Source organism: Nymphaea colorata, chromosome 6, assembly GCF_008831285.2.
Source record: "Nymphaea colorata isolate Beijing-Zhang1983 chromosome 6, ASM883128v2, whole genome shotgun sequence".
NCBI classification, from domain to species: Eukaryota; Viridiplantae; Streptophyta; class Magnoliopsida; order Nymphaeales; family Nymphaeaceae; genus Nymphaea; species Nymphaea colorata.
In genome coordinates this window covers 16377942-16394156 of record NC_045143.1, presented here as the reverse complement: position 1 = coordinate 16394156, position 16215 = coordinate 16377942, and the positions used below count along the sequence as shown (strand labels likewise).

General features: G+C 39.8%; 3 protein-coding genes across 8 annotated transcripts; 2 read left to right on the top strand and 1 right to left on the bottom strand.

The window, feature by feature from the left end:
- Positions 1-991: 991 nt before the first annotated feature.
- LOC116255749 (probable proline transporter 2) lies at positions 992-9127 on the top strand. Of its 2 annotated transcripts, none has more exons than XM_031631709.2 (7): positions 992-1495; positions 2405-2629; positions 3449-3558; positions 4391-4580; positions 6139-6263; positions 7855-8070; positions 8571-9127. In XM_031631709.2, exons 1-7 carry the CDS (start codon positions 1378-1380, stop codon positions 8949-8951), a joined length of 1365 nt encoding a protein of 454 aa, XP_031487569.1. In that variant the 5' UTR covers positions 992-1377; the 3' UTR covers positions 8952-9127. The 2 variants fall into 2 exon arrangements, with proteins under 2 accessions (XP_031487569.1, XP_031487570.1); XM_031631710.2 differs by having other exon boundaries at positions 994-1495; positions 3464-3558.
- A 949-nt stretch (positions 9128-10076) lies between these two features.
- LOC116255750 (heme-binding-like protein At3g10130, chloroplastic) lies at positions 10077-11406 on the top strand. Its single transcript, XM_031631711.2, has one exon. The coding sequence runs from the start codon at positions 10255-10257 to the stop codon at positions 10909-10911; it is 657 nt and encodes a 218-aa protein (XP_031487571.1). The 5' UTR covers positions 10077-10254; the 3' UTR covers positions 10912-11406.
- A 1525-nt stretch (positions 11407-12931) lies between these two features.
- LOC116256487 (uncharacterized) lies at positions 12932-15618 on the bottom strand. Of its 5 annotated transcripts, none has more exons than XM_031632860.2 (4): positions 15415-15618; positions 14064-14423; positions 13846-13964; positions 12932-13540 (listed from the first exon to the last, which is right to left on the bottom strand). In XM_031632860.2, exon 4 carries the CDS (start codon positions 13536-13538, stop codon positions 13323-13325), a length of 216 nt encoding a protein of 71 aa, XP_031488720.1. In that variant the 5' UTR covers positions 13539-13540; positions 13846-13964; positions 14064-14423; positions 15415-15618; the 3' UTR covers positions 12932-13322. The 5 variants fall into 5 exon arrangements, with proteins under 5 accessions (XP_031488720.1, XP_049934368.1, XP_049934367.1 ...); XM_050078411.1 differs by having other exon boundaries at positions 14094-14423; XM_050078410.1 differs by having other exon boundaries at positions 13846-14342.
- Between the last annotated feature and the right edge of the window lie 597 nt (positions 15619-16215).

The following is a 16215-nucleotide window of genomic DNA, read 5'->3' as shown; positions in this document are numbered from 1 at the left end:
CCTGTGATACAAGTTTGTCTGAATTCGAAAAAATTCCGCCGTCAAACAACCGAATGAGCAATCATTTGTGCAATAATAGAACAGATCGTCCATGCCCCAAGTTATTTTCAACCAAGTACCAACCTTGCAATATTTTGCAAGAAAAAACATGTCACTTTGTAAAATTTATTCCCAAGGTGAGCTCGTGGACAACTGCGCTGGTGCCTACTTCCTACCGAACTTCAAATAAAAATTTCAAAGAAACTGAAACGAGTAATCGGACGATATAGCTGTCCCAATTCTTACGACAAACAAGAAATTATTTAATTTAAAGGAAAAATTACTGTTTCTAACTTAAAAATATGATTGCGTTTGGATGACACCCTTGAAAATGAGATTTTGTGAAAACCTGGTTGAAACATTGTTAGTATGTCTAAGTGATAAGGAAAAAAACTAAGTTTTTACTTTTTGAAACTTGGTTTTTGGTTGGATAAATCCAATTTTAATGCCACCTAAATAAAGCCAGAATTGTCCGAACCCATCCCCACCTTGACAGGACCAGATGAAGCTAGCCTCAAGCTCGAGCCTGTCCAGTAAGCATCAACGTCCCTATTAATGAGGACCCGGATTGATCGAGTTGGAATTCAGCCACGAGATTCTACATATATTTTTAACATATAAATTACTATATTATTGTCATACAATTATTCAAAATTTGATAAGTTTATTTGAATAAAGATGAATCAGATCATGGACCTCGATCGGATTTTGTCATACCAAAATCGGGTCGGGTCCTGGAGAGTCCGTGCCGATGCAGAGCTGAAGCCCTGGTCGGGCACGGCGCAGGGCGCCGTTATAAAAGGGGGGAGAAAAAGAAAGCACCTATTTGGAAAATTTTAGAAAAGGTGACACTCTTTCTAATATGAGGGCTTAAATGGTTATCGACAATGAAGTTTTTCTCGCGAACGCACAAGGACCAACAACCATCTGCTGGGGGCTAAAATGGAAAGAGCGGCCTGAAAGTCTACCGAACCGAAAGGAGGGACGTTACTTCTCTGTGGAACTTCTCGTTCTTCCCTCTCTCTCCCGGAAAGAAAGAGCCGTCTTATCAGTGTCTGGTCTCTCCCCCTGCCACAGAAAAGGAGTGAAAGAGCAAGAGCAACTCTCCACCCAGAATCGGAATAATCGCGTTTACAATTGAAAGTTTCTGCGCACTCATTCAATGGATTCCTGTTTTGCTTTAGTCGAGCACATCGTTTCATTTCCCTTCTCTTCCCTCCTTTCTCTGCTATAAATGAAACCCTGGAGGAACGCGTCCCACTTCTCCACGAGGGCTCCCTCGTGCTTCATGGTTCCTCTTCCTCCCCACCGCCGTCGGCGCCGTCATCGTCAGCGTTCATGGGACACAACCAGCTCGGTTCTCCGCTCGAGAAGTTGTTCGTCGACGAACATGGTGACGACGCCGGCAAGCTCGACATTGATGTCGACGACGGTACCGCTCATCAGATCAGCCACGGTATGGCTCTCTCTCTCTCTCTCTCTGTGTGTGAGTCGCACGGCGTTGCAGCTGATTCCTCTCGAATCGCCGGCGATTCCTTGGCATCCATTCTTTTTTTTTTTTCTTTTGAGAATTGGATTCTGAAAATTGTTTTTACCAGAATAGATATTCAGATTCTACGTTCTTTCAGCGGAAAAAAAAATTCCGATTCCACTTTATTGGAAAAAAAAAAAAACAGAGAGAGAAGAGGGGCACATTACGAAAAAGCAACCAATTTCAGTGGATGGTTGAGGGACAGAGCTCCCCATCATCTCGTCCGCGTAATATGGTACTCTAGGCTGAGGGTTTTTGGAGCCAGAGGGGTTCAATTGCATGCCTCCTTTTGTGAATGGATGGATTTCCTGCCGGTGGCCATCATCGTTTGAGAAAGGACCAGCTCTGAACGCAATGATGTTGTTTTCCCAAGACTTAACGAAGTATGGAAAGCCAATTGTAGCATCTCCGGAGGCATGCAGTCCAAACGTTAAGAGAAATGTTGCGGTTATTTTCATTAAATTTTCTTCAGTTCTATCAATAAAATACTCCAGCATATGTTTGGATACATCGACCTGTCGAGTATTATAAATAAATTTAGTATGGAGTATAGAATGCCCTGTTTACAAGGCTTCTGTTTGCGTCTAGGCCTTTCAACTGGCAGAGACGTCACCAGCAGCTTGCCGTGTTGCCAAATCCAGCAATTTTCACTTTATTTTGGATAAACAGCTAGGTGTGTAAACTGAGACGCAAAGCAAAGCAATAGAAACTGTGTCTACCGCTCCTTCTCTAGACAAATTGATGCATCAATAAAAGTTATAATTAATTATCTGAAACTTGTTAGTACCTCTATAACCTGTTGTCTTTCTGACTGCAAGTTATCTTTGTGCTTAGATCCTTGGTACCAAGTGGCATTTGTTCTCACCACTGGAGTGAACAGTTCATACGTATTGGGTTACTCTGGGACGATCATGGTGCCTCTAGGTTGGGCAGTTGGTTCAATTGGACTGTTTGCAGCTGCAGCCATCTCGTTGTATGCGAATACGTTGCTTGCACGCCTTCATGAGGTCGGAGGAAAGAGGCACATTCGATATAGGGACCTTGCTGGCCATATTTATGGTATGCCGACCGATTCCCTTATCTTTCCTTGCTTCCCGTTTCTGCATTTTAAGTTTTATATATGCATGCGTGTGTGCAGACACACACACACACACACAGAGAGAGAGAGAGAGAGAGAGAGAGAGAGAGATGTTGGACCTTGTTCAGGTTGTGATCGATATGTAGTTGAATAAAAAACTCAATCTTGTCTCTCCTTCATAAGTTGCTCCGCTGTGACATATTTCTTCATTGTTTATACTTGTTTAAAACAAAACTTGAATTGCACTCAAACACTACAAGTGTCATGAAAAGTCTGCTCTGATCTGCAGAAATCTGTGGTTGTATGTGAACATTGTGCATACTACAAAAAAACTGTAGAAAGCAATGACAGTCTGGAACATAAGGTCACGCATGACCACTTGAATTTAAGTCTATCCTGATGTAATTTCTCAAACTAGACAAAAAGATGTCTTGGATTACTTGCATATTATTGATCTTCTTCAGTTTTTAACGTTCTGAAAGCAGCACCCATGTTAACGTATTTGGCTTATCTCACCTTCAGAACATGCCCAAGAATGATAATGTCCCTAATGTAACGCCATAAAAACCATTGGGTGAACCAAATATTTCTGATCCCATATAAATGACACTAGGAATGCTTGCACTTGTGTCATCTTATCATCCAACAGCACAATAATGTTTTTATCTATCGTCAAATTTCACCATGTGTGCATTTGGTATGAAGAAGTAACCTATATTATTAAACCACCTCTTAGCAGATGCTTGTAAGTTTCTCCAGACTGCTTACCTTTGGAGGCTGTTTTATTCTCATTCGGTTAGGTGTTTGTGTTGCAGGCAGAACGATGTATTCTCTTACCTGGGCTTTGCAGTATGTAAACCTATTCATGATCAACACTGGTTACATCATTTTGGCTGGTCAGTCTTTGAAGGTAGAATGGCCGTACTAGCTAATTTTTATATGTCCATGATCATTTTATTCGATAAAATGGTTTGACAGCTTTGAACTGGAGGTGTAGCATTTCTAAAATAGGAAATTTCATTAAGACGGATTTACATTCACTTTTCTATGCAAATGCTAGGTTTAGTTATGGTGATTACAGCACTAGGTATCGTTATGCAAGTCCAGGTTTAGGATACATCAAACATCAGCGAAGAGTAGGTTTTAGCCTGGTTAACATCAGGAAGCATAGCTTTGGCATGGTACTATGATGTGAAGGAAAAGAAAGTGGCACCCCATTTAGGGCATAGAACGCTGGACAGAGTTCCACATTTGTCAATGCAGAAACTTAAAAATTAAAATTATGCCTTGTCAGAGCTGATTGTTTAAAGTAAGCACATGTGGCGCATTCCTACATTATTGGCAAATTATTATATCATTTTAATGGCTCTTGCACCTTTATCTAAATTTTCTCAATCCATCAACTTGTTTTCCTTTAGAACACTTGAGAAGTGCTGAGACGTCATTGATAGGTTCTGGACAGTCTTAGCAATCTAAAAATAAGGAATAAGTAAAAAATTATGGAAATGTGCAACGAGATCTTTATTTAACAATTATAAAAGGATACAATTGTTGCATGTTTTGCAATGGGTGTACAGCCACACAGAAACACCACTCTCTCTCATGAAAATTTCACTATTGATTTTGATGTTTAGGACAAAATTTCCTTTCTGATATGCAGATAGCAAAAATTTATGTCTGTTGATTACATAGTTGTTTACAAAAAAATCAAACTCATCTAAATTTTTTGGGCATTTGTGCAGGCAATATATGTGCTTTACAGGGATGACTCTGTGTTGAAGCTTCCTTATTGTATTATAATTGCTGGGATCGTGTGTGCCATGTTTGCCTTTGGAATTCCACATTTGTCAGCTTTAGGGGTGTGGCTAGGGTTTTCAACAATGTTCAGTCTTATCTACATTATAGTAGCCTTGTGTTTATCCGTGGCAGATGGTACTTCTTAACTGTATCACAAGCTGATCTTGTTTTTACTTTTCCTACTTTCTGCTGCCTATTGTCATATTTCCTTCCTTCTTTGTTTTTGAGAAGCCATAATAATCAAAACTAAAAAATGATTGGGAATAACAGTGCAATTGGAGAATAAAATTTCTGTTACATACCCTGTTAACCTATTGTTTGTTGTCTTTCTTTCCTATATACTCCAAGTATGCCCATGAAAAGAAGATTTACCCATTATATTTCTGCTTATTTTGAGAAGGAAGCAACTGAGAAAAAGAGTGAAGTTAAAAGGGTAAGAAACGTCCTACCTTTCCTAGTGTTCTACAACTGCTTAGGTTTTTTTTTTCTATAACGCCACTGTTAGATTTATGATGCATTGACTGATTTGGCTCTAAAATATGACCAAACATTGGTTGACCAAATGTGCATGCTCATAAATCACGATCTAAAATTATTTACTGGTTGATTGGCTGTCCAAATATCACAGTCATACATGTAACTCCAGTCCAAGAATCCATGCAAGAAGCCATGCAAACCATGTCTGTGTTTGGAAAGGAAGAAGGAGAGGCAGAGAGAGAGAGAGGCATGTGGTGTTGGTAAACTGTCTTTTCTTTATAGTATGGTACCTGCCATGTCACAAGGATTCCTTTACTTTCTTTTATGCCTTGCCCTCTTGTATTGTTCTTAACAGAAATCTGAACCAATGATGTTGTTTTATCTGTCTATGAGTGAACTTCTTTAGTATTTACTTTGGTTGTTACTATTTGACAAGGATTCCTTTTTTTTGCTTTATGTCTTGTACGGTTGTACTTGTACCCTTATATTGTTCTTAACAGCAAGCTAAATAAATAATGTTATTTCTCTTCCTATACCTGTTTATGTGGCATAGGCTGTTTTATTTCAGCTGTCAAGCTAAAAAGTAGGCTTGATCAAGATATTGATAAGTGAAAGTAATTTTCTGCTCTTTTCTCTTTTCCTCCTTTTTTTGTTTCATAGTGTTGACTTTTTCTTAAGGTGGTGGACCTGCCTGGGACCGATCGTAAAGAGCCCCAGGAAGAAATGGTTAAAACTGATTCCCTTCTGGGGAAACTTTTTCAGCCTGGGGAGAATATGACTTTCTTGTGACGTTAGTTTAGTTGATGTATGAATGCTTGGAATTAGATATTGCTTTTTGGGGGAGCTAAGTCCCTGAGTTTAGCAATTCTATTTTTGGTGATTGACTACTGGCAACAAAAAGTAAAGGTGAACACCATCTAGATGTCGAAAAGTAAAGGTGAACACCATCTAGATGTTGTGTATCTTTAAGTATGACAGGATGTTTTCCATCAATTCAAGGTTCCTGATTATGGAATGGGAATCATATCTTTCACTGTTATGGCTAGAAAATTTGGAAATTACGATAGCAAAGAAAGTAACCAAATTAAAAACTTATATAACACGTGCATGAGAAAATGGAGGCGTCGCTTATCATCTTCACAATTTGTTCTTTGGCTTCAAAAGATGAACTCGTATCTAGATTGGACATCATTATCTAATGGTGTATTTGTTACAGGAATTAGGACACCAGCAAAGGACTATCATATTCCAGGGTCAGGAGCAAGTTTAATGTTCAACTCAATTGGGGCTGCTGCGAACCTTGTTTTTGCATATAATACAGGAATGCTTCCAGAAATACAGGTAGTAATTTGTCTTGCTTCACCGCTTGGTTAACAAGTAAAATAAATGTTCATGGTGCATGCTCAACAACTACGATTGGAGTGCTGTTTATTAGCTGAGTCTGCTGTGTCTCTTATATGATGCTTGGAAGTGGGTCGACACTTTCTTATTGCCAACCAAAAGGGATTCTAGGTTGACCACATTATTGTGACAAGGCCCTCAAATCTTAAGTGCAAGTGTGGTATGAGGTGGGTGCTTAGAAGCACCTTTCATGGTTAAGCAAGGTGTGAGCTCATTTTGCTAGCTGTAGGTTGTTTACTGCTCACCTCAAACCTACTCAGACCAGCTAAATCATTGGTTGATAAGTTCTCTTTATTTCTGTTCCTATCATAGTCAATGGGAGGAACACAAGATAAATTAGGAACCTATGACTGGACGGAAACTGAAGTGGCACTAGAAATGGAGTTTATCACTTTTATCATTTTCAAATTCAGTCTACATCTGACTGACTTGTGTTACCTGATTGAAAGCCCATGTTTTTGCACCCTAGCCTCTAACATAGCAGAAATTTTATATTTAGCTACACATTGTTGCATGAAAACAGAATCACATGCAGGTGAACATTGAGTATTTCCATGGTCACAGTAACATGCATCACTTACATTATCAGATCCTTGGATGCTTCTACCATAAGTTTCACTGGGCAAGATTCTATAGGGCAAGCTGTTTACATGAAATCTGAATCCTTTCGAGTCCTCAACTTTTAGCACAATAATAAACAGTCAAATTATCATGCTTTAGAATGTCCTTTTTACTGAATAGGGTTTGGGGTTTGCATCTGTAGACCTGTGGAGTGTGGGGTTTACATCCATAGAGGCGTTCATAGAAAGAGACATAGAAGATGTTTGAATCACTCAAAGATTTAAAGAATCTGAACATATATGAGACTTAAGGTTTCCAGCCTTTTCTCTGTTAAAATGTCTGAGCTACCCTCAGAGTTTAGGTCATCGGAAATCTGACATTTGTTATTACCTTGATGCTTGGTCTCACATCAGCAAGGTCCTACCAACTAAGACCATTGGATAGGTCAACAAGGACCTCCTTAATTTAGCCACAACTGTACCTTGGCACCAAAACTTCCAGCTAGCTATGTATCCTTCCAACCTAAATGTTGTGGGCAGGGTATGTAATATTTTCCTTGTGCAAGCTACCGGGTGTGTCTATTTAAGCTCAAGACTTTACAATAATTAAGCACAACTTAACTAACCAAAATTCTGAGTTCATGAACTGATCTCAGCTTCAGTTAACTCTGACATGTTGGACCATTCCGTATCACTTTTTTCTGCAGGATTGATTCTAGCATAATTTAGCTAACCAAAGTTAAGTGAATTCTATGACGACCTAAATCATGAAACGGCACCTTCTCCATATGGTCCTTGGCTACTAAACTTGATATATGAACTGAATTTAATACAGAATATTGCTTAGAACTAGAAGTGATCCTCTTATTTCATTTATTTCATGAAGCATGACTTTGCGAATCATCTGCCTATTGAATTCTAGAGTCTAAACATTATCTACAGAAAATTTAATTTGACTTCTCTTGGTGCAGGCAACGGTGAAACCCCCTGTGGTTAAGAACATGCAGAGAGCACTCTTGTTTCAGTTCACTATTGGCCTTATACCACTCTATGCTGTTGTATTTGCTGGGTACTGGGCTTATGGTTCCTCCACATCATCGTATCTCCTCAACAGTGTTACAGGCCCAGTCTGGGTGAAAGGAATTGCAAATATGGCTTCCTTTCTGCAGACGGTGATTGCACTGCATGTAAGCATAGAATTCTACCTGATGCAATAGTTTGTTGTGCATAAATGACAAAGCAGACTCATCTCCTCTCATCTAGAAGTCTCTTAAATGATATTTTCATAAAGCAGTTGATAATTACTCTGAAAAGCAAGTATTGTCTTGACTAACAAATTAGACTGGCCATTTCCTGTTCAGAGTTAAGGCATACAAACCTATAGTTTTTCCCCTAGCAGGTACGAATGTTCTATGAATTAAAAGGTGGATTGCAGCTTTAGTTTCTATGGCTGGCATTAGCTTTTATAACTGAATCACGATTCTGGAATTGAAAGTGAACTAGTTGTGTTCTATAAGTTGTATCCTTTCTTTTTGAGTCCTCAGATCCTCATTATAGTAATGCTGCAATTGTCATTATCTGCTGGTCTAAAGGATAGTTTAACACATGCTGCTATGAAAATTCTCTATGCTACTTGCAGATGAAATATGACCTAGAAGTTCATTACTGAAGCTTTGTCTACTCGCAGATATTTGCTAGTCCGATGTACGAGTACCTGGATACAACATATGGAGGAGATAATGGTGGACCATACTCTTTACACAGTATCTCATTCAGGATTTTTGTTAGGGGTGGCTACCTGGCAGTGAACACATTTGTAGCTGCTATGTTGCCCTTTCTTGGTGATTTTATGAGTCTTACAGGTGCATTTAGTACGTTCCCTCTAACCTTTGTTCTTGCCAATCACATGTACCTCAAGGTGAAAGCCAATAAATTAACAATCCTGCAAAAGTCTTGGCACTGGTTAAACGTTGTTGGGTTTAGTTGCTTGTCTGCAGCAGCTGCTGTTGCAGCCATAAGGCTCATCATGGTAGATTCAAGAACGTATCACCTGTTTGCAGACCTTTGAATAAGGTGGCTGCTCTCAGCTGAATATTTACAGCAATTAAATTTGCCGAAGGATATATCCACTTTGGCCTTTATATTGTTATAAAGAAATTCATGGTGCATTTAGATATCCAATCATTGAAACGTCATGAACAGTTAAATATTTGAAGAGAACACTTAATGGATGATATTTTCTTATGATGTTTGTCTACATTTGCTTGTGATGTACCTTCTCTCTTCTTGTGTGAGAAATATACATCTGGACAATCTTCCTCTCAATGCAGACTTGCTGCTTAGCTCTAATGGGTCCAAACATTATGCTTGTGCTAGCATCGTATATTGAATTTGATCAGGTAGTCACCTGGATGAGTCGCCCAACAATCTGAGCCATTCAACCGCACTAACGCCGTGAATTCTGGGTGCCCTCTTAAACTCGCCCGTAGGCAACCTGATCCTTATCAGATTACCTCAGACTGCTCTGTTTCCGAGATCGGTTAAGCTCGAAAAGAAGTGGGACAGATTATTTTGGCAAGCCAGGAAAGGATATATGTAGTAAAATATGAAAATTTGGAAATTCTGGAAAAAAAATGTAACTTAAGTAAAAATAACAATACAATGTTTAACATGGTATGGTAAGTTGCATAAGAAGCTACAACGGAAAAAAGCATGAAAGACGAGTTCGAGTTGAAAAAAGTAAAGAAAATCAATAAAGATTGAAACTTGAAAGTGACTGTGCCAAGTGGAGGAGTCTTGACCTTACGACTACGAGACATTCCACGCGGTCGTCCGCTTTCTTACAATAGAAAATGAAATGATAAAGCGTCCATCGCCAACTTCGCAGGCTTCCCCAGTTGCACAGGTGAAAGAACGTTCTAGACTTCTAGTTTCCTTCCGTCCTGTTTCCTTTTACCTAATTGAGAATGCCTACATGGTCCCATGTATGTTGGCAGAAGGTCCATATCAATTATGGTCTTCCCTTTTTAGTGGCTCTAAAGCAGCCAAGGAATCCAAATATCCTCAACATAAACGTGGAGTCGTGAAGACCACACAAAACTCTCTATGGCAGTCCATGGAAACTTGCTCCTTACTCCACAAAGAGAGGGAGGGAGAGGGAATACATATCCGTTCTCCCTATAAATAGACACCGACCCTTGAGAAGCTATTCGCATTAACCACCCTTGAGAAGCTATTCGGATTAACCAAGTTTCGTATAGGGCCATCCTCATCCGATTCATCACCCAACCTCATAGCTACCTCCAGGACACCGACCTTCTCTTCTGCTCCCTCAGATCCCAATATCCCCCCAATATAGACAGATTTGAGTCATGGGCCTCGTGTTGGGGAAGATAACAGTGGAGACGCCAAAGTACCAAGTCGTCAACAAAACTGCGCACTACGAGATCAGGAAATACGAGCCTTCCATCATTGCTGAGGTAACCTATGACCCCAAGGACATGAAGGGCGACCCAGATGGTGGCTTCATGATTCTCGCCAACTATATCGGTGCTCTTGGTAACCCACAGAACACCAAGCCGGAGAAGATTGCCATGACTGCCCCAGTCATCACTCAGGAATCGGCGGAGAAGATTGCCATGACTGCACCTGTCATAACTCAAGAGGCCAAACCCCAGCCAGAGAGCATTGCCATGACTGCCCCAGTTGTCACAAAGAGTGATGAAGGCAAAAAACTTGTGACCATGCAGTTTGTTCTTCCAGGCTCAAAGTACAGCAAGCTAGAGGATGTGCCGAGGCCAACAGACCCAAGAGTTGTGATCAAACAAGTGGAGGACCGAAAGTATGCTGTCGTCACATTCAGTGGTGTTGCTAATGACAAGGTGGTGCAGGAAAAGCTCCTGAAATTGAAAGCCAAATTGGAAGAAGATGGATGTAAGATTGTAGGGGAGCATCTACTGGCCAGATACAATCCTCCCTGGACTCTGCCACCTTTGAGGACCAACGAAATCTTTGTTCCAGTCGAGTGATTTTGACTGGCCAGGAGTTGTGGATACTTCTAATTTGTAGCAGCTTCGAGTGTTCTCTGTAGCAGCTGGGTTGTCGTTTACGCTGTGAATATCAGGTTTAGTTTTCCTTCAGCTCTTTGCATTTGTGCCGAAAAGTAAGTAATATGTAGAGTTTTGTAACAGTAAAGTTTTATGACATGAATAAGTTTGGTCGTTTCAGTGAAAAGGTTTTATGGTAGCTCTCCTATACAGTTGTCTAGTGTTACCCTGAACCCTCTTCAAAGCAGCAGTAGAACTCTGTGTCTATCCATCTTTGCTGGAGGGATACCCCAGAAATAAAGTCATGACAGCACTTGCATCGCAGCCATAGGTTAAACAGTAGCTATTCAAGAACAGCACTAGCCATCTTTCAAGGTTGTAGGTTGATTTTGTTGAGGTTTCACGAATAAGCTGAAACAATTGAAGAAGGAATACAGGAATTGGTGAATGTGCATACATCCACAACGTTTCAAGATACTCTATTTCTTAACCACTTTTCTTCAGAGGGTGTTTAATATGCATAGATAGATTATCCTCTACAAACCATGTGGTAGAATTCTGCTCCTTTAGGAGTCATACATTTAACATTTGTTGGACTTCGAAAGAGTCCTGTTCACGGTGTTTTTCGTTTCTTCGCGGACCCTTTTCTGCAGAAGGCCTCATCATATCGGAGACGTTTGCCTCTTCAAGAGACTCGACTCATATACATGTTCTTAAATGTCTTCCTCATAATAAAATGGTTTCTGGATCATGAATCTGTTAAGTAATCAGTTACGTTTCTTCAAAAACTTCAAGAATCAGTATCCTCTAATTAAAATTAAAGTTTCAGAACATTTTACTTTATCGTAGAAAATCTTGTAATTCAAACGGTTCTTTTGATGTTGAGAAAGCACGGTCCAAAGTATGCTCGACAGTGCAGTATACAATACCCTTTTTAAGATTGAGGCCGTCGGGAAAAAAAAATTCTTTCTTGGACAATTATATAAGTTAAATTGCCCACGTACGTGCAGATCTTATAACCTGTTCATAATGAGCGTCAACCACGTGACTGCTCTTGAAGGGCCCTGTCACTTGCATTTGAGAATGGTTGGGACAAGACTAACCGAAGGTGGGGGATGTGAGTCTCATTAAAAAAAAAAAATTACTTGGCAGATGGCAGAGGCCTACTCTCTCCATGTGTTATTGGAGGTCATCGTTGTTTCTGGGCCTTGCAGGGGGTGCAAAGAAGGGATGTAAGGTACACTTGTGCGCTCATGAACACGTCGAACGCATTGTACGCTGTTCCACCAATTTGGGGAACGTGTAGAGTGCCAAATCCTCAGGTGCAGTCTTTTGTTTGACATGATATAGTGGGACTTGCTTAATAGTTTGTAAAGTTTGAACATTCAAGTGACTTAATTTTCGAAAAGTTTGAACTTTCAAGTGACTTAATTTTCGAAAAGTTCGAATCAAAGTTTTCTGTATTTCGAGTTGGTTGCATAGCTCAAGCACGAACAGGTAAGTTTGTTCCTTGATTAAATCGACATGACTTATGTACTGAACAAAAACCTGCTGAATATTATTCTTACAGCTTTGGCCATCGGTTGTACTTAAACTAATGCTTTACCGGTTTATATAATTTTAAATATGTAATATTGCTAACATGATAAAACATAGATTTGCAGTGATTAATTAGGACAAACTGCTTAAGCTAAGCATGGGGAGTAAGTCGACCACTGGATATTGTAAATTGACACCAAATTACTCCACCTTCAACATGTGACTGTATATACAGAACCACTAAGCAGAAATAACAGGAACCTGGATTCAAGGACTTGGCGAGAATAATTGAATGTCAAGACTTGGATGTATCACATGCTTGTCACAAAACCAAATTGGAAGAATCCAACTGCAGTCTAACAGGACTGATCAAATGAGTAACACTTTCCTCAGTTATTTATCTAAAATTCATTAAATAAGTATTTATTGGAAGTACACTCTGTGATTTACAATTTATATTTGACTTACAATAGAATCGGAAGAAAGAGAGAGCGTCAAACAACTAAGCCCATAATTGCTTCGTGGCATTGATTTTGCTGCTCAATAGTATCAAGCAACGACAAGTCAATACCTCGTTTTAAAACTACAAGCGCCTCAGACAAAATAGCACAGTAGCCTGGTTTGTGTGTTTCCAACAAACAACGAATATTTTCTCCCAAATTGCTGTCGAAGAAGAAGAGGATGATACCTCCAACAATCAAGCTGAACGGAGAAGGGGATGACAAAAACAGTAGAATCACGTTAAATCTAGCTGGTCGATGAAATGCCCGTGCACAATCATACCAAGTCTACCTGACCTGGGACAAATTTGAGAGTGAGTTTCCCTCAATGACCCAATCAGCCAGACACAAGCATTACAATGACATCAGAGCGTTGAGAGCTGTAAGAGGCAGCCTCATGTATTGAGTAGCGTAGATGAGACCTACAAGCTGCCATTTCAGTGATTTTGGTTTGGCTGCAGAAAATCCTGAAAACCTCCATCCTCGTGGTGCAAGAAACCTATCTTCATTCAGTATGGCAAGTGCATTCGCAAGGAGAAGAAACCCTTCAAAGAATGTCCACAAGCCCATTCCTGTAGCATATAGGAAGTAGCGTTCATCACTTCAATTGTCAACCAACTTTATTCGATATGGTGGCAATAACAAGCTTCCACTAAATTATTCAATATTATAAATATGTCCACTCTTGTTCATAAATCATAACCAATGTCCACAAAGTAATAACAGTTTAGGGTACGAGAAGCAATAATGAAGTTTGCGCGCAGTGATGGTAGTATAGCTTTTATACTCTCTAGTGAGATGAGTTTAAGGCTAAAGACAATAATACATCACAAAATTTGCAGTAACTTAGAAATCAAATAAGCATAAATCTGCTTACTGAATACAAGCGCTTTAAATGTCTACTATAATCTCCTAGTATTTGGAGACATATCACTTCATCCAGATCAGTTCACGTCTTCCATTTCGAAAGCAGATGCTGCTACCATCTGCGTCAGCCTGCCGGAGAACCAAGGTTGTGTCAGAAGTAAAAACACAACAACGGTCCAATCTAATTGTGTGCAAACAGCAAAAGGTGGTTCGGGAAGAATGACGAACTTCCATTAGGATTCCAAATTTCTGTCGTACTTATTAGAAAATATCAGCTTCAGGCAAAAGGAGTCCTGAGCCCACTAACGACCGCATCCAAGTTGAGACATATACCCAATCTTCCTAAGTTTCTTCACTCAAGCATGTGTGTATTGCATTCTCATAGCGGTATCCGAAATCACGGAGAATGTCTGTATCTTCCCCAAACAGCCTATTGATTATATCAGCCCCTTCAAGTTTAGCTCTGTAAACTCTACCAGGTTCAAGAAATTGTTTGGCAGTTGGCACCTGAAAAACATGCAATCGGGCAGCAGTTTTGCATTACTGACACCCATGGTGAGACTGGAATCACCAGCCACTAGTAATTCCCTGCACTTATTCCAGAAAAAAATGTGTAGAATCAGTGTTCGACGGGACGAAATTGGACAGGCGCCAAGCTCTCGACTAGCGGACAGAAGTGAAACAACATACCACAATAGGGAAACACGATACATAATTTCTGAACTGAATCCGATTTGATCTGACGTCTAGACACTAGGACAAACCTCGCCACATGCCAAATCTTAATAGAGAATACAAGCTTGAAGTAATTTATATGCGTGATGGTACAAAAACTAATGATTGTATCCAACAACGTAATACCAGATACCGAGGAAACTAAGTCCTTTCTTTGATTGAACAAAACATTTCTTAAAGATTTCACATCGATTCATAAATGAAACTGGGATAATCGACATTATGTGACAACGCTAACGACAGATGGGAACAGTTTTACATATCATTCCTTCAAAACAGGAAAAAAAAAAAGATAAAATTTGGTCATTGATCTGAACAGGGACTGAAACGCGTCTGAAAAAACTGTTAGCAATGATCCAAAAACGCATGGAGAATGTGCAAGACCATCACACAGTCATACCATCTTCTGCCTATTTTAACTTGGGACCGCGTGGACAGATAAAACAGAAAATGATCCGGCACAAGTGACAAAGGACCATCTTTGAGTTTAATGAAGTAATTGGAGACCAGAAAAGCGTCTTAGCTATTATCATCCGGATAAAAAGAAGGTTCTTCAATCATGAAGATAAGCACAAGAACCAAGAAAAAATAGATCTAGATGAAACAAGCAGTCCAATCATTCACGTTGTTCTTCACAAGGCCCACCTTGCCCTTTTTGTTCGCTTTTATTAATTTCACACCATGTAAGCAACACATCGAAGAATGCAAAGAAAGAATTGAAGGAAATGCGTTGCGAAAATGTGAAATAAGACGAGAAAATAGTTCAAAGAGGAAATATCAACGAGAAAACAAAAGTATATATGAACGTAAGAGAAGACCGCCAAGACGCAGAAATGAAGCGTACCGACTTCGCTGAATGGTAGCGTAGGACGACCCAAGAAGAAGGGAAGATGAATCGCACAGATGGAAGGGAAAGGTAGCGAGGAAGAATATACGATACGATGCCACGAAGGTGAAGATAAAATTATATGCCAAGTTTCTCAAGAGAGGGATTCTCGGGAATGCCGGTTACAGTTTTTCTGCACTAAATGGATCTGATTTAATGGGATATTTGGACCCAAGCACAGAGGGGGACTTAAGAATTAAGATCGGAGGAGGGAGGGTCTGATCTTAAATCCATGGCTTGTAAATCCTGAGGATTTTAAAACAGGGGCAAGCAAACGCACCCTAAATGGAGGTTGATCACAGGTTCATCATTATTCAAAGCAAAAACTTACTTCTTGATCTAGCACCCACATAATTGTGAGTGGTCTAGGTGGGCACCTTGACCCGAATGTTGGGACGTATCGATTCGGGAGGTTGGTGAACAAAACTGCGTATATGATCCAAAATTCTAGGTTGGATTAAATACGATTATTGGACCATGTATGCTTCTTCCCATTGTATTCGGGGAGGTTGGTGAACAAAACTGCGTATATGATTCAAAATTCTAGGTTGGATGAAATACGATTATTGGACCATGTATGCTTCTTCCCATTGTGTAGGAGAAACACCAAACTGACTGGCACTTATTTATTTTTGAGAACTCCCGAGTCCTGATGAGTGGATTTAAGATGATTGGTGTGTAGCTTTTCACATTGTTTTATCAATAAGGAAGCCTGCAGAGAAGAGAGAGGGAGAGAGAAGTATAGTTATATGTTAATTC